Source organism: Tamandua tetradactyla, chromosome 1, assembly GCF_023851605.1.
Source record: "Tamandua tetradactyla isolate mTamTet1 chromosome 1, mTamTet1.pri, whole genome shotgun sequence".
In the NCBI taxonomy this organism is placed as follows: Eukaryota; Metazoa; Chordata; class Mammalia; order Pilosa; family Myrmecophagidae; genus Tamandua; species Tamandua tetradactyla.
In genome coordinates this window covers 173,402,446-173,421,596 of record NC_135327.1, presented here as the reverse complement: position 1 = coordinate 173,421,596, position 19,151 = coordinate 173,402,446, and the positions used below count along the sequence as shown (strand labels likewise).

Genomic DNA, 19,151 nt, shown 5'->3' with positions numbered 1-19,151 from the left:
TGATGTTCTGGAGAGGGTGGGCTTTCTAGAGAGGTTTCAGGACTTATCTGGTCCAGGGATCCTTCTGGAGGTTGTAGCTTTCTCGAAAGTTACCCTGGTGCATAGAACTTTTGTAGAATCTTATATATTGCCCTAGGCGTTCTTTAGGATTAGTTGGAATGGTTTTGGTTGGGGTTTGGCAAATTAAGATAGGCAGCAATGTCTAACTGAAGCTTGAGTAAGAGTGACCTCCAGAGCAGCTTCTTGACTCTATTTGAACTTTCTCAGCCACTGATACTTTATTAGTTACACATCTTTTCCCCCTTTTGGTCAGGATGGAACTGTTGTTCCCACAGTGTCAGAGCCAGACTCAACCCTGAGAGTCATCTCCCACGTCAACAAGGAGACTTTCACCCCTGCTTGTCATGTCCCATGTAGTGGGGAGGGCAATGATTTCACTTACAGAGTTGGGTTTAGAGAGAGTGAGGCCACATCTAAGCAACAAAAAAGCTCCTCCAGAAGTAACTCATAAGCATACCATATAGGTAGGCTAAGCTTCTCTGCTACCTACATAAGCTTCACCAGAGTAAGTCTCAAGATCAAGGGCTGGCCTATTGATTTGGGTGTCCCTAATGTTTGACACAGTGTCAGGTAATTCCCCAGTGTTAACGTTTAGTAGTTCCATATTTTTGTCATGGTATGTGTAAGCACCATATTGACTTTTAAGTGTACAACATCATAAGTTAACATAAGCTCCCTACTTCTCTCTTATTTTGACAATAAACCAACAACCTCAAACAAACACTACACTGGGAGTCCAGCACAAACAACAGTTCTTACCAACTATTCCTCACAATGTCATAAATCCAGAATGAATTTCTGACATTTTCTTCCCTCTTTTCTTTATCTTTGCTGAGTCCAGATAAAACATGTATTTCATTAAGTTCTGGATCAATGGTTGCTCTCTGTGTGAAGCCAGTCATTGGAACTATAAATTGGAGAAGAAAATGAGATAACATATTCATATTAGAGACAAAGTTATACTTAACTTTTAAAAGATTAATTCATCCTTACTCTGCTTGTTTTTTTTTTTATTTTTATTTTTTTGGCATGGGCAGGCTCTGGGAATCGAACCCGGGTCTCCGGCATGGCAGGAGAGAATTCTGCTACTGAGCCACTGTTGCACTGCCCTCTCTGTTCTACTTTGTCTACAGTACTTATCTTCTGAATATATAACTTTTTTTATTAAACAACAAATAATTGTTTATTGCCTTCTCCCAGTTTTGGAATGTCATCTTCAAAGGGCAGAAGTTGTTTTGTTCACTATTTTATTCCCAGTGTCTAGATCAATCCTGGCATATTATGGCTACTCAATTCTTTGTTGAAAGAATAAATGAAGGCTAACTATCTAAATGGAGCTAGATTTGGTTCCTGGCCCATGTACTGTCACTGCCCACCCCCTCACTCCCCCCAAAAGAAAGAAACTATGGAGTAAATGGAGCTAGAAAGAAAGCGGTAGGAAGAGAAATGCAATGTTATAATTTTTATATGAGCTTGGAAAGAGTAATACCTTAATTAATTGATTTATTATTTGAGTCACTAACCTAATAGCAATAAAATATTCAAATCTTGACATAGAAAACAAAAATTTGACAAAAAAGCAAAATGTGGATTTAGCAAGGTAAGAGGAATTTAAACTATCTTGTCACAACATGCAATGAAATGACATCATTTCCAAGAAAAATAAATTTGGTATCTAATATACCACTTTGTTTTTTACTCGTTTGAACTCCCCAAAGTTAATGATGCTTTACTCTTCTAAGAAATCCATAAAAAAGAGATGGTTATTCAGCATTTTCCAGTAATTTGTGGAACACCGATATTAACAGATGAAAATTTATCTTATTCTTATTTTGAAATGTTAAGTTGAAATATATTTAGAAAGTATATCTCGTGGATTCAGCTACTTAGCAAAAAATTTGCCATGGATATAAGAAAATATTATTGTTTCAATTCTCTTTTATACATTAGAATTATCACATGCTCAAAAAGCTTAACAAACATCAGATTGAAGTAAAATATTTAAATCAATCTAGACTATAATGGCCGGAGATGTTAACCCATATTGATCTTGATTCTTCTTTATCTACTCTAATAGGCCCAAATAATACAATATTTATTTTTTCCTTAGTTTAACCTAAAATACACGTGTTCTTTTATGTTCCTATTCAAATTTATAGTTGGAAAATTATTCAAATGCATTCCACAGTACATATATAAGAAATAACACAAACACATTTCATATAAATTGTTTATACACACATATACATAATAGGAACACATACATACACGGGTTGACTGATATTCAATATCAAAATATATTCATTGAAATATATTCACTGATACTTATTTTTATATTTATACACAAACAAATATATCTTCCTCATCTAATGACTTCAAACCTCATGCCAATCTTTTGTTAAGACTTATTTTACTTAATATGGTTTCATAAACTTTGAAAAGTGATGTACCAAGGCTTTGACTTCTGTTCTTCAGATACTATTGGAAGAAAGATAAAACAGAAAAGAAATGGAATCATTTCCATAAGTGATGGTAGTAGTAATGGAGAGGGTACAAGGTGTATGAATCATGCCCGTATTTTATGATTCAAGGATTAAGAGGAAGATTTCCTGCCTAAGCTAATTGCCCATATATTTCTTCATCACATTTTGTCTTAGTACTGAGCCTTTGAATTAAGATTTCTATAACAAGGGTTAGTAACTATGGCCTGCAAAACTGAAAATATTTACTAACTGGATCTCTATAGAAAATATTTGCTGATTTCTAGTCTATAATCATCATTGAAAATGCAAATATCAGGGATGTATGAACTATGAATTTATGCATCAAGCTGCTTACCTCAAATACCTAGATGAGAACCCCCTGAGGGAATGGAAATTTTTTGGTGGAATGGAAGTCGGTGGGAGGGAAAGAAATATAAACTTTATAGAATGAGGGTGAGGAGTGTGAAGAATGGTGTCTCATCAAAGAGAAAGTATTAAAGGAATAATGGTTTTGGAGTAGGGTGTGGGATATACAATTGTGGGAAATTACCAAGACCAAGTTTTACATGTTTCCTTCTTCAGATAGATACAGTTTACCTTGACCTGACTTAGAAGTAGAAGAGAGAAATGAGAAGAGTTGTCTCTCAAAAATAGGAGCAGTGGGTGGATTCACAATATGCTGGGAGGAAAGCATACCATATTCATAAAATCTTTATTATAGGCATTATAAAACATTAATTTCATAAGAAGAAACCAGAACTATATACATTTAATTTCTTTGATCTTTGGTATCCAATAAGCCTTTAACGCTGCCTAAAAGAGTTTTATTGGCACTATAAACAAAATTGATTTTAAACCATTTTGCTGACATGATAAGTTATAAAGTTAAAATTGGGTATTATGTTATAAACCTTAAAGCATTTTAGATTTTTTCCCTAAAAAATAAAAATAGAAACTTACATCTAAGGACATCCTAAAGATCAGGGGTTTGATTTATATTTACATTATGTATCTACATTAATGACCTTTTGCCTAAGTTTTTATAAACTGCACTTAAGCTTAAGCCTATTTCTACCTTGCTCCACATACAGCAACAATTCAAAAGATATTTCACTAAAAAGCAGCCAAAATTAAAGTTTCCATATCTACCTTCAAAAGCAATTCTCTAAGAAATATTAAAAAGCAATCTAGAGTTCTCTAAAAATATTATGTTAATTCCTGAATAACTATAAATCTTGTTTTCTGCTGCCCCGTAGAAATTAGAAGAAAAAAAAAAACTAAGTTTTCATTATTTTCTTTTTTTTGTGAATGTTTTGTCCAGGTATTTTATACATATGTTTATGTGTGTTTATTTTAAATTATGATTTAATACATTAATATAAAATAAAATGAAAATGTTAAATATATCTATATGTGTGTGTGTTTATATATATGTGGTGATTTAGAATGGCTATGTACCCCAGAAAAACACATTCTTCAAGTTAATCCATTTTTGTGAGTGTGAACCCACTGTAAATAGAATCTTCTGAGACGCTACTTCAGCTAAGGTATGACCCACCTCATTCAGGATGGGTCTTTAATTCTCTTACTGGAGTCCCTCACAAGAGAATGAAATCCAGATATAGAGTGAGAAAAGCCATAGAGCAAGAAGCGGAAATCAACAAAACCTAGAAGAGAAGAGAGAGATCAGCAGATGCCATCATGTGCCTTGACATGTAGCAGAGGAGCCAAGGTTCATCAACAGTTGGTCATTTGTAAGAAAGCATGGCCTTGATGATGGCTTGACTAGACATTTCAAGGCCTCAAAGTGTACGCTAATAAATTCCCATTGTTCAAGCCAAACCATTTCATTGTATTTGCTTTGAGCCCAGGAAACTAAAACAGATTTTGGCATCTGGAGAGTGGGGTACAGCTATTGCAAATACTAAAAAGTGTGGAATTGGTTTTGGAATTGGGTAATGGAAAAAGGCTAGAAGAATTGTGAGGCATTTGACAGAAAAGACCTTGGTTGTTTTTGAAAAGATTTGGTAGAAATATGGATGTTGTGCTGGTTTAAAAGTATTATGTACTCTAGAAAAGCAATGTTTTAATCCTGATTCAATCTTGTGGGGCAACTCTTTCTTTTAATCCTGAGTCAATACTGTAGAGTGGGAACTTTTGATTAAATTATCTCCAGGGAGATGTGATGTGCCCAGTTGTGGGTGTGGCCTTTTGATCAGATGGAACTGTGACTCCATGCATTCAGGATGGGTCTTGATTGGTTTATTGGAGGCCTTTAAAAGAGGAAACATTTTGGGGACAGCTCAGAGTCAACAGAGAGAAAGAGAGCTGACAGAAAGAGTGCCAACATTAAGTTCAGAGCAGAACTGACACAGAGGCTGACATTAGAGAATAGAGACACGTACATTTGGAGATGCTTAGAGCCCAACAGATGTGGCTATGAGATATTAATAAGCAAGCCAGAACCTGGAGAGAGTCAAGGGAAGCCAAGAGATGAAAGGCAGTCCTGGAGAAGGAGAGTGGGGAACCCTCTGGGAATAAAAACTGAAAGCAATGGAGGCCAGGAACAAGGATAAGCAGATGCTAGTCATGTGACTTCCTAGCTGACCGAGGTGTTTTAGACCCATTAGCCTTCCTTAAATTAAGGTACCTTTCCCTGGATGTCTTAGTTTGGATATGTGTATAGGTTTAAAACTGTAAACTTGTAAATTATTAAATTCCCTGTTTTGAAAGCTGTTTCAGTTCAGGTATATTGCATTCCAGCAGCTTGGAAACTAAAACAGATGCTAAAGGTACTTCCACTGAAACCTTAGGAGGAAATAAATCTGTTACTGGAAACTGGTGGAAAAGTGAACCTTGTTTTGAAGTGGCAGAGATCTTGGCAAATTGAGTTCTGATGTTGGATGAAAAGTGTTTTAGTTTCCTAGGCCACCCAAAGCAAATAGCATAAAATGGTTTGGCTTAAACAATGGGGATTTCTTTGCTTATAGTTAAAGTCTGGAAAATGTCCAAATCAAGGCACCATCCACACAATGTTTTCTTGCCAAAGACTTGCTGCTGGCAATCTATGGCTCATCTGTCACATGGTAAGGTGCATGGCAGTGTCCAAGGGTCTCTCCCTTTTCTTTTGAGTAGTGCTTATTGCAGCTTCTTGCTATCCTGCTTTTCTCTCTCTCTCTCTGTGAATTTCATTCTCTTCTAAAGGACTACAGTTAAAAGAATTAAGTTAACACCTTAACTGAAGGAGCTTCTTCAAAAGTCCTATTCACAGTTGGTTCATTCCCACAAGAATGGATTAACTTTAGAATATGTTTTTATGGGGTACAGATAGCTCCAAACCACCACAGAAGGCACAATTTGAAAACGATGAACTTGGATTATTTAGCTGAGAAGGTTTCCAAGATAAGTATGGAAGGTATAGCAGACTGGTTTCTCCTTGTAGCTTGTAGTAAAATATGAGAGAAAAGGTATAAGCTGAGAACTAAACTCCTGGGCATAAGGAAACCAGAAACGGTTTGGAAAATGCTGAGCTTTAGGAAAGTGAGCTTGTTCTAGTTTGCTAGCTGCTGGAATGCAACACACTAGAGATGGATTCGTTTTTAATAAAAGGGGATTTATTTCATTAGTGCTTCAGAAGAAAGGCAGTTAACTTTCATCTTAGGTTCTTTCTTACATGGTAAGGCTCAGGGTAATCTCTGTTGGCCTTCTCTCCAGGCTTCTGGGTTCCAACAACTTTCCCTGGGGTGATTCCTTTCTGCATCTCCAAAGGCCTGGGCTGAGCTGCGAGTGCTGAGATGAGGTATGCTGAGCTGCTTGGGCTGTGCTACATTAAGCTCTCTCATTTAAGCACTAGCCAATTAAATTAAACACCATTCATTACAGCAGGCATGCCTCTTAGCTGACTGCACGTGTAATCAGCAACAGATGAGGTTCACGTACAACTGGCTCATGTCCACGGCAACAGAACTAGGTGCCTTCACCTGGCCAAGTTGACAACTGAATCTAACAACCACAGAGCCTGTAGAAAACAGTGCTCCATATGGAACAAGGAACCAATCAGCAATTTCTCTGCATGACAGGACTGGAGGTGCAGTTATCCAGGAAGGATCTATGGAAGGTCCAACTGTCTGATGGCATTGACCCCTTGGTTGCATAACAGACAAGATTTTATGTAATCTGTATGAACAGAATCACTGCCAGCCTGGACTAAAAGGGACAGATTGAAGGAGAAATCACTTCAAGGGCAAAATCATAGAAGTTGAGGTCTGCACCAAAGACATATTCTCAGTTAAGAGAATAGGCAACAGCACAAGTGTGGAAAGGGTGAGTGGTTAGAAAGGGCAGGCATTATGCACCATTTGTTCATGAAGAGTGTTGTCATTCCAGTGGTTCTCAGACAATGGAGCCTATACCCCAGGGATTGCAGAGAGCCTGGGTGCCATTCTGATGCTTGCAGAGGGTGGAGCTGCTGTTTCATAGGCCCGGAGGACAAAACATCATTCTATAGATAACTCTCAGAACTTGAAATCTAATGGAGTAAGCCTGGCTAGGTTTTACAAATTATTTAGGATCCATGACAACTGTTTTTCTTCTAATTTCTCCCAATGGAAATGGGGATGCTTAGCCTACGTCTGTCCCTCTGTTGAATACTGGAAGCAGATAACTTGTTCTCAAGACCTCACAAGTTCACAGACAGGTGTACTGTGATTGATAAATGATTTTCATGAGGCTCTGCACATAACATTGTCATAGAACTGATTTAAGGCTTTTGGGATGTTGTGATGGAATGAATACATTTTGCATGGAGAAAGAACATGTCCTTTTCAGGTCCAGAGGATGGAGTTTCGTTGAGGAACTGTATATTTCCCTGAAAAAAAACACTAGAATAAAGAGAAAAACCCTAAAAAGTTCCACAGAAGAAAAAAGCAGATTGTTACATATGGATGAATAAGAATCAAATTGATAATACACATTTTGCTAATAACGATGACTGCTAAAATACAATAGAGCAATAACTTTAAAATGCTGAGGAAAATAAACATGCAAGTAATATTCTATTTCTAGTTAAAGTAGCAACCATAAGAATGATGGTAAAATAAATGAATTTCTGGATCAGGAGAAATATGAAAATTCATAACTATGACTGTATATGAAAAACTAATTGTTGGAGATATTTCAACAAAATAAAAAAGGAATCCAAGAAAGAGAATGACACTGGATATAAGAAACAATGGCGGAGGTAAGAAGGCAGTGTAGAATTAAGCTCATCCTCCAGGGCAGCTAGTAAATAGTCAGGAACTGAATGGAATAACTGCTGGGGGGACATCAGTGGCTAGACACCTATCGTAAACCAGAATGGAACAGCTGAGATCCCACACAGAACTATAAGTCTCCCAAAGCAGCAGAGGCTACACCCTTCCCCCATAGGCATGGCAGGTTGGTTTTCTGAGGGGAAAAGAAACAAGACTCTACTAGAAGCAAGGAAGTTAGCTCAACCAAGCTCCAATTGCAAAATTAATTAACAAATTCAGACTGCTGAAAACAAGCACCAAGCAAAGATAAACCTGGAATAAGCACTAAAGGACCTACCAGTTTTTGCCCCGGAGAATAATGAAGACTGGGCTAATGGAAAAACAAAACAAAACAAAAAAACAACACAGGCTTTTTGAGTTGGACAGTACAAAATACGGGAAAAAGGCTGGGGTCCAAGAAAAGGGATACACTGAGCCATATACCAATTCTAGCTCTTGTCTAACAAACCTGGGGAGGTGGGGTCTGGCTCTGAAAAGTCGTTTTTTTTTTTTTTTTTTTAATCTTAACAGCTTACTGTTAAGATAGAACTACAGGCACTCACAGGTTTCAGTACTGCTGCAGGCAAGGGCAGAATTAAGGCATGTCTGGGGGACAAAGTAACTAGTCAGGTGAATGGTGATACTCTAAAGGGTGTATCTTTCCCAAGAAAAGGAGGACAGTGCCTAGCTAAAGTGGGAGCTCTCCTTTGTGGGAAAGGAAGTGGTAAAATTTTCACTGTTTGCAGTTGACATGATTCTGTAAAACAATCGAAAAGACAAAATCCTGAAAAATCTATAGTAAGGCTCCTAGAGCTAATAAATGAGTACAGCAAAGTGGTAGAACATAATATCAACACCTCAAAATCATCAGCAAACAATCTGAGGAGGAAATCAAGAAAAAACTTCCACTTACAATAACCAAAAGAATAAAATATTTAGGAATAAATTTAACTAAGGACACAAAATACCTATATGCAGAAAACTATACAACTCTGCTAAAAGAAATCAAGGAAGAACTAAATAAATGGAAGGACATATTTTGTTCATGGACTGGAAGACTAAATACAGTTAAGATGTCGATTCTGCCTAAGGTGATTTATAGATTCAAAGTAATACTAATTAAAATCACAACTTACCTTACAAAAATAAAAAGCCTAATAATCAAATTTATTTGGAAGAACAGGATGCCCTGAATAGCCAAAAATATCAAGAAAGAAAAATGAAATAGCAAGTCTTATATTACCTGACTTTCAAGCATATTACAAAGATACAGTGGGCAAAACAGCATAGTACTGACAAAAAAGATGTACTAACCAGTGAAATCAAATTGAGTGTTCAGAAGTAGACCCTCACATTTATGGCCAATTGATCTCTGATAAGGCAGTCAAGCCAATTCAACCTGGACAGAGCAGCCTCTTCAACAAACAGCTCTTGGAGGACTGGATATCAATGTCAAAAGAATGAAAAAAGAACCTTATCTCACACCTTATATAAAAATCAACTAAAAAAAAATGGATCAAAAACCTAAACATTAGGGCTAAGACCATAAAACATGTAAAACAAAATATAGGAAAATATATTAAGGATCTTGTGATAGGCGATGGTTTCCTGGACCTTACACCCAAAATGCGAGCAATAAAAGAAGAATGAAATAAATTCTTCAAAATTGAACCTTTTGTACATCAAAGACCTTTGTCAGGAAAGTAAAAAGGCAACCTATGCAATGGGAGACAATATCTAGAAAACCACATATCAGATAAGGGTTTAATATCCAGAATATACAAAGAAATTTGACAATTAAATAACAAAAAAACAACTCAATTAAAAAATAAGCAAAAGACATGAACAGAAACTTTTCTGAAGAGAAAATACAAATGTCTCAAAAGCATATGAAACCATGTTCGACCTCACTAGTTATCACGGAAATGCAAATCAAAATTACAATGAAGGGTGCAGGGATGGTTCAGTGGTAGAATGCTTGCCTCCCATGACAGAGACCTGGTTTGATTCCCGGACCATGCAGTGCACTGCCCCCAAAAGAAAAACCACAATGCATTATCATCTCATACCTACTAGAACGGCCATTATAAAAAAACCAGAAAAACCAACAGAAAACAACAACTGCTGGAGAGGATGTGGAGTAAGAGTCACACCTTCACTGCCAGTGGGAATGTAGAATGGTGCACCCTCTGTGGAAGACAGTTGGGGGTCCCTTAGGATATTAAATATAGAATTGCCATATGACTCAGCAATTCCATTACTAGGTATATGTTTGGAGGAAATGAAGGCAAGAACACAGACATTTACACACCAAGGTTTACAGCAGCATTACTGATGACTGCCAAGATATGGAAACAGCCCCAATGTTAAACAAGCTGTATGGTATATACATATAATGAAATATGATGCAGCTGTAAGATAAAATAAAGTCATGAGGGGTGTAACAATGTGGATGAACACTGAGGACATTATGCTGAGTGAAATTAGCTAGAAACAAAAGGACAAATACTGTATGGTCTCACTAATACTAGCTAACATTAAGGAGTGAACTTTAAGGTTAAAGTTAAGTAAGAACACAGGCTGTCAGGAGAGAAAAAAACAGAGATTGGGTATTTGATGCTGAATGAGTACAGAACGTGCAACCAGACTGGTTGTAAAGATTCAGAAATGGATAGCACAGTACTATCTGATGGTGGCAAAATATTTTAAGTACACTGAATAAAGCTGAGTGTGAGTATGGTTGAGGGAGGAGGGCTGGGGGGCATGTACGACAACAGAAGCAAAGAGCAAGGATAAACACTGGGAAGGCGTAATTTAGCGATATCTAGAAATAAAAGAACGTTTTTGCATGAGGTAGAACAAATGGAAGGTGTTCGAAAATGGAATGGTATACATAAAAAAATATAATCAATGCATATTAGGGCCTATAATTACCAGTAATATTGTAATATGTTTCCACTGAATGTAGTAAAGGCAATATGCCAAACCTAAATATCAATAGGTGGGGGATATGGGGGAAGGCTTGGGATTTTCTGCAGAAGGAATGGAAATGTCCTTATATAGATTGTGGTGATGAAGACATGGATATGTGATTATACTGGGAACCACTGATTTTTACTTAGGTTGGATCATATGATATGTGAATAAAACTGTTTAAAAATGAACAGAGAGATACAAGTGCTAAAGAAAATGTTGATAGGGAAGTAGAAAGGTACAGCCCCTCTGGAGGGTGGTGGTGTAGCTCCACAGGTGTGGGGTTGCCCTATGATCCTGCAACCTAGTGTACACTTGGAGGAAGTGACAGTAGGGACATCAGTGGACATATACACACTGGTGTTTATGGAGGCAGTGCTCATTTGCAATGGATGGAGGTGACCTAAGGGTACAACCATTTAAGACTAGAGGAGGAACTGTGGCGCATTCATACAATGGACTACTGGCCGCTCCAAGAAGGAATGAAGTGAGGCACGTAACTAGGTCAATGACTCTTAAGGATAGTATACTGAATAAAATAAGCCAGAGCTGAAATGACAAACACTATTATGCCTCACTAATATGGACTAACTATAATATGCAAACTCTGAGAGTCAATTGAGAGCACAGGTTATCAGGCGAAGGCCTACTGTAAAGGTTTGTAGATTGTAAACTCTTACAGCAGTCACATCTATTCTGGAGTTGTAACTGCTATTTCCAAATTCTGAGATATGAGCTATTTGTGTATAACCTGGTTGTCCCCTAGAACTTCAGTTATTTGTGTGACACCTGAGACTTGGAGCTAGAGTTCTGCATCTATGAAGGTAAGTATTAGACCATATAGCAATTGTTAAAAACACTGAAAAACTGATCTGACTTCAGTGAGAGATATGAATGAAGGTAATCTGGGTAGGATTAAGGTAAAGCAGACTAAAGGGTAAAGGATGATAATGATTGTATTTTTAAAACTTTAACTTTTGTGTGAGACCAAAGAAGAGATGTTTATTTGGTGTAAAATTTTTATTTTGGGTAGCACACTATCTAATCTATTTGAACACCATAAAATTTTATAGGGGATAAGATCTTGTTGTTGTGCAAGAGCTGGTGGGATGCCTGATACATCCCAGAGTAATCTGGGCAGAAAATTAGAAAGAATGTGCAGGATGGGCAACAGTGGCTCAGTGGAAGAGTTTTCGCCTGCCATGCTGGAGACCTGGGTTCAATTCCTGGAGCCTGCCCATGCCAAAAAAAGTGCAATGCTCCCTTAAAGGGCTGAGGAAAAACATGGAGATATTAAACTTCACCACCTGGGGAAGATGTGATACTCTCACAATCAAGGGGATTATCGATCTGATGGGCCAAGACCTTGATCTTGTGGCTTGCCCTTATGAAACTTATTCCTGCAAAGGAGAAGCTAAGACTACTTATGATTATGCCTAAGAGTCACCTCCAGAGAAACTCTCATTGCTCAATGTGGCCTCATTCTCTAAGCCAACTCTACAGGTGAGCACAATGCTCTTCACCCTACGTGATACTTAACTTCCAGGGACGTAAAGCTCCCTGGCAATGTGAGACATGACTCCAGGGGATAGGTCTGGGCTCTGACACTGTGGTATAAAGTCTTCTTGACCAAAAGCGGGAAGAGAAATGAACCAAAATGACGTTTCAGTGGCTGAGAGATTGCAAATAGAGCCAAGAAGTCATTCTGAGGTTATTTTTATATAGTATGTAGATACTCCCTTTCAGTTTTTGGTGTATTGGAGCAGTTAGAGGGAAACACTTGAAATTGTTGGACTGTAATCCAATAGTCATGATTCTTGAAGATGACTGAGTCACTATGCAGCTTTTAAGGTGTGATTGTGTAATTGTGAAAACCTTGTGATTGACACTCCCTTTATCCAGTGTATGGACAAATGAGTAAGGGGGAAAAAAAAGACAAAAAAACAAATAAATAATGGTGTGTGTGTGTGTGTGTGTGGACATGGGATGTTTTGGGTGTTCGTTTTCACTTTTACTTCTTTGGAGAGATGAAAATGTTCAAAAATTTGTGATGATGAATGCATAGCTATATGATGGTACTGTGAACCACTGATTGTACAATCTGGATGACTATATGGTATGCGAATATATAACATATCAATAAAATTGCATTAAAAAAGAAAAAAACAAAGTGAAAGGCTGGAAAAAGATATTTCACACAAATAGCATCTAAAAAAAAAAGTTAGGGTAGCTATATCAATGATGGACAAAACAGATTTTAAATGCAAAGCTGTTATAAGAAACAAAGAAGGACATTATATATTAGCAAAAGGGACCATTCACCAAGAGGAAATAACAATCATAAATGTACAGGCATCTAACAAGGGAACTTCAAAATACATTAGGCAAACACTAGAAAAACTGAAGGGAGAAACAGATGTAACTACAATAACAGCTGGAGACTTCAATACACCACTCATATCAGTAGAGCACATCTGGATAAGCATCAATAAGGAAACAGAGATCTTGAATAATATGATAGATGAACTATACTTAACAGATATACAGAACATGGTACCCCCAAAACCAGCAGGATATACATTCTTCTCAAGTGCTCATAGATTAATGTCAGCATAGACCACATGCTCAGTCCCAAAACAAGTTGCAATGAATTTAAAAAGCTTGAAAGCATATAAAAAGCCCTTTGACCATAATGGAATGAAGATGGAAATCAACAATATGTAGAGACCTGGAAAATTCACAAATATGTGGTTAAAAGCACACACACTTAAACAATCAATGGGTCAAAAAAGAAATTGCAAGGGAAATAAGTAAATGTCTCAAGACAAATGAAAAGGAAAACACAACATATCAATGGCATTATGGCACTCAGCCAAGGCAGTGCTGAGAGGGAAAGTTCTAGCCTTAAACTCCTATATTACAAAGGAAAACAGAGCTAAAATCAAAGACCTAACTATACACCTGGAAAAGCTAGAAAAAGAACAGCAAATTAAACTCAAAGCATGGAGAAGGAAAGAAATAACAAAGATTAGAGCAGATATAAATTGAGAACAAAAGAAAAAAAAAATAGAATTAACAAAACCAAAAGTTGGTTCTTTGAGAATATCAACAAAATTGGCAAGCTCTTTAGTCTTTACCTAGAATGACTAAGAAAAAATAGAAGATGCAAATGAATAAAATCAGAAATGAGAGGGGGGATATTACAACTGACAATACTGAAATAACAAAATAGAGGGTACTATAAACAACTGTACGCCAACAGACTAGGCAACATAGATGAAATGGACAGTTTTCTAGAAACACACAAAAAAACCCTACACTGACTCCAGAAGAAATGGTTCTCAATAAGCCAATCACAAATAAAGAGACTGAAACTGTCATCAAAAACTTCCCAACAAAGAAAAGCAGAGCCACATGGCTTCACAGGTGAATTCTAGCATGAAGTAATACCAATCATGCTCAAACTCTTCCAGAAAACCGAAGGGGAAGGAATACTACCCAATTCATTCTATGAAGCCAACATCATCCTAATACTAAAACCAGATAAAGATACTACAAGAGAAATTTACAAGACAAGGATGTGCACTGTCACCACTGATATTCAACATTGTACCAGACATTCTAGCTTGAGTAATTAGGCAATAAAAAGAAAGAAAAGGCAGCCAAATTGGCCGGACCAGATAAGTCTTGAAATGTAGAGGAGCCAGCCTCTCCAGAACATCAACTAGTCCAACCCCCTACCCACCCCATGTAATCGACAGTCCCTTTCAAGATGAAAAAGTTAGAATGGGCATAGCCCAAATAACCCTAAAGCGTGGGAGAAAGATCAAAGGTGATGATGGAGTTAAACAGAGAAGGTAGGATTTAACAAGTGAATATGACTGCCGAATCATTATATTGATATTTCTTTTAGTCTCCAGTATCTTAGAGCAGCTAGAAGTAAAAACCTAAAGTTGTGGAATTATAACCCATACCAAACTGTGAAATCTGTTCTACAACTAATTACTGCGATGTACTTTGAAATTTATTGCTGTTTGTATATACGTTATTTTTCACAAAAAAAGAAAAAAGTCGATTATGATGATAAATGCACAGCTATATGATGATATTGTGAACCTCTGATTCTACACTTTGGATGACTACATGGTGTATGAATATATAATACATATCAATTAAAAAAAGGTATCCAAATTGGAAAGGAAGAAGTAAAACTTTCCCTAGTTTGCAGAGGACATGATCCTATACTTAGAAAGCGTCAAAAAACTACAACAAAGTGACTAGACCTCATAAATGAGTTCAGCAACATGCAAGGATACATTATTAATATGCAATAATCAGTAGTGTTTCTGTACACTATTAATGAGCAATCTGAGGAAGAAATCAGGTTAAAAATTTCACTTACAATAGCAATTAACAGAACCATATACCTAAGAATAAACTTAACCAAAGATGTAAAAGACCTGTATTCAGAAAAATACAAAGCATTGCTAAATGAAATCAAAGAACCAAATAAATGGAAGGACATTCCATGTTAATGGTTTAGAAGACTAAATACTGTTTAAGAAGTCAATTCTACCCAAACTGATTTACAGATTCAAAACAATCCCAATCATAATTGCAAGAGCCTATTTTGCAGACTTGGAAAAGCCAATTACCAAATTTATTTGGAAAGGTGAGGGGCCTCTAATAGTCAAAAACACCTAGAAAAACAAAATGGAGTTGGAAGACTCATACCTCTTGACTTTAAAGCACATTATAAACAGTGATTTAAAAAAAACAGCATGGTACTGGCATAATGATAGGCACAGTGACCAAAGAAATCAAATCCAGAGTTCAGAAATAGCCCCTCAGATTTTTTTTAAATGCAGTTTTATGGACATATATATCCAAACACCATACAAACTATCCAAAGTATGCAATCACTGGCTCACACTATCATCGTGTAGTTGTGCATTTTAGAACATTTTCATTACCCCAGAAATAAAGACAAAAAAGAAAACTCAAATCCCCTATATCCCTCCATCCCCCCACTATTGATCCACAATATTATGTATAGCACATTTGTTACTGTTGATTAAAAAGTGTTAAAATATTACTATTAACTACAGTCCAGTATGCAATAGGTACATTTTTTTCCATATACCTCTCTATTATTAACTCCTTGTAATAGTGTCATACATTTGTTCTAATTCATAAAAGAACTTTTTAAAATTTGTACAGTTAATCATGGGCGTTATCCACCACAAGATTCACTGTGTTATACATTACTATTTCTTAACCTCCAACGTTCCTTCTGGTGAAATGCATGACTCTATACTTCCCCTTTCCACCACACTGACACACCATTCAGTCCTGCTAATTATTCTCATAATAATGGGCTAATGTCCATCTGTCCATTTCCAAAGGTTTAAGTTCAATGTAAACATTTTGCACATAATAAGCAACTACTCATTGCGTAGCCTCATTCTATATCCTGGTAACCTATATTCTATGCCTATGAGTTTACATATTATAATTTATCTGTGAGATCATGCAATATTTGTTCTTTTGTGTCTGACTTATTTCACTTAACATAATGTCATCAAGTTTCTTCTATGTTGTTGTGTGTTTCAGGACTTCATTCTTTCTTACTGTTGAATAATATTCAATCATTTGTATATACCACATATTGTTTATCCATTCATCTATTGATGGTTGTTTGGGTTGTTTCCAGCTTTTGGCAATTGTGAATAATGCCATTATGAACATCAGTGTGCAAATATCTTTTCACGTCCCAACTTTCAGATCTTCTGGGCATATCACAAGTAGCAGGACTGCTAGGTTGTAAGACAACTCTATACTTAGCTTCCTGAGGAACTGCCAAACCATCCTCCACAACAGCTATACCATTATACATTTCCACTAGCAGTGATAAGTGTTTCAATTACTCCATATCCTATCTAACACTTGTAGTTTCCTGTTTAATAGCAGCAAATTCTAGTAGATGTGAGATGGTATCTCATTGTGGTTTTGATTTGCATTTCCAAAACAGCTAGTTGACTGAATTATGACATGGCTATCAATTTGACCGAACTGAGACAGAGCAGTCTCTTCAATCAATGGTGCTAGGAGAACTGGATATCCACATCCAAAAGAATGAAAGAGGTCCACTATCTTACATCTTGTACAAAAAATGAACTCAAAATAGATCAAAGACCTACAAATAAAAGTCAGAAACATAAAATTCCTACAAGAGACTGTAGGGAACCATCATCAAGAACTTGCGGTAGGAGGTGGTTTCTTAGACCTTACATCCAAAGAACAAGTGATAACGGAAAAAATATAGATAAAAGGGACCTCATCAAAATGGAATGTTTTGGGTTTCGAAGGACTTTGTCAAGAGGGTGAAAAGCAGCCTACTCAAAGGGAGAAAATATTTGGAAACCACATATCCGATAAAGGTTTAATATCTAATATATATAAAAAAAATCCTACAACTCAAAAATAAAAACACAAACAACCCAATTAATAAATGGACAAAAGACTTGAAGAGACATTTTTCCAAGAGTATATACAAATGGCTCAAAAGCAAATGAAAGGGTATTTAACATCACTAGCTATTAGAGAAATGCAAATCAAAACCACAGTGAAGTATCATTTCACATCTACTGGAACGGTCACTATTAAAAAATCAAAAAACTCCAAGCGTTGGAGAGGATATATAGAAACAGGAACAGTTACTTACTGCTGGTGGAAATGTAGAACAGTGCAGCCACTGTGAAAGACAGTTTGGTGTTTCCTCAGGAAGCAAGGTGTAGAAATGCCATATAACCTGGTAATTCCACTATTAAGTATTATACTCAGAAGAACTGAAAGCAGGGATGTGAATAAACATTTGCTCACTGAGGTTCACAGCAGTTATTATTTATAATGGCCAAAAGATGGAAACAACACAAGTGTCCACCAACCAATGAATGGATAAAGAAAATGTGGTATATACATATGATGGAATATTATGCTGGAGTAAGAAGAAATGAAGTCATGTTGCACATGACTATGTGGATGAAACTTGAGGACATTATATCAAAAGAAGTCGGGCACAAAAGGATAAAAGATTATATGACCTCACTGAGATGAACCAAATATAACTAACAAACTCGTGGTGTAAATATCTAGAACACAGGTCACCAGACGGAATGACGGCAAAGGATGGGGACCTGATGCTTAATTTGTGCAGAATATGTAATAATGTTGATTACAAATGTTTGAAAATGGATGTAGGTGATGGGTACACATTATAGGGACTATAACAGCAACGATATTTGGGTGTGAATGTGGTTGAAAGGAAAAGTTTACAGTTGTGTACGTCACTAGAAGGAAAGCCAGGGAATGAAACATGGGACTGTATAACAGAGTGAACCCTCTTCAGGGTGAAGATGTTTTAATCAATATTAAAACAATATTGATTGGGGTGATAAATACACAAATCTGTGAAATACGAGAAGACAATGTACACAGTAGATGGATTGTTATCATACATGAATTTTTCTCAATGAAAATGCTTTTAAAGAAAAAAACAATTTTGCTTTAGATCATACATGTTCCTTAGTATATTGATTTCCTTTGAGATAGTTATCGTCTTCAGCTGTCTAATTATATCGGTCTGTGAAGTCATGTTTTTCAGGATATTAGCTACTCTTTTCAGTAATATATACTGGGAGGAAAGGCATCAGTTTCAGTGAATTTAAGGAAGGTGGAGGGTAGTGAAGTTTAGGCACAAAGAACTACTCTATTACTTTCATTTACTATCACCACCTATGCAAGGGTTTCACACTTTGAGCCCTTTGAGGAAAACAGAAGGTAGTATTTCTAGGCTTGAAAGAGGAAGTGGTAAAAAATGATTTACTGAGAGCAGATGGTCATTCCATATTTGTTTTCATCAACTCTGAACTCCAGTAAGGTGTCTGTGATGAAATGATGTGATGTTGCTGTTTGGATTCTGGCGCTAGCAGTACGAACTAACACTGTTGACTTCTACAGTTAAAGAGCAAAAATTAACTCCAGGTAATCTGGGGGAGACACAAATAGACTTTCAAAACTTTTTAAAAATCTAATCTCCCATTGACATCTCAAGCTGTCCTGTCTCAGATTGCAGCCACCAACCTGTCATAGATGAACATGTTCAAGACAGTGTTCAGCCTCATTTAAAGAGTTCCTGTAATTCAGTCTGCTCTTCTTTTCCCTTTTCCAAGGTTTATGGGAAGGGTTAGTGATATTATGGTAGAAGAGCTTTCCATTTTATAGCCTTCTACTTTGTTTGAAAATAAAAACGGTTTCAATAAAAATGGCATTATCAAAAGACAAA

General features: G+C 36.6%; 1 protein-coding gene across 1 annotated transcript in view; it reads right to left on the bottom strand.

The window, feature by feature from the left end:
- Positions 1-19,151, bottom strand: part of MKLN1 (muskelin 1) — a 299,405-nt gene that overhangs the window by 60,126 nt on the left and 220,128 nt on the right. Inside the window, exon 13 of the mRNA XM_077135509.1 lies at positions 820-967. Within this exon, the coding sequence (XP_076991624.1) occupies positions 820-967 (148 nt within the window). The remainder of the gene's footprint in view (positions 1-819; positions 968-19,151) is intronic.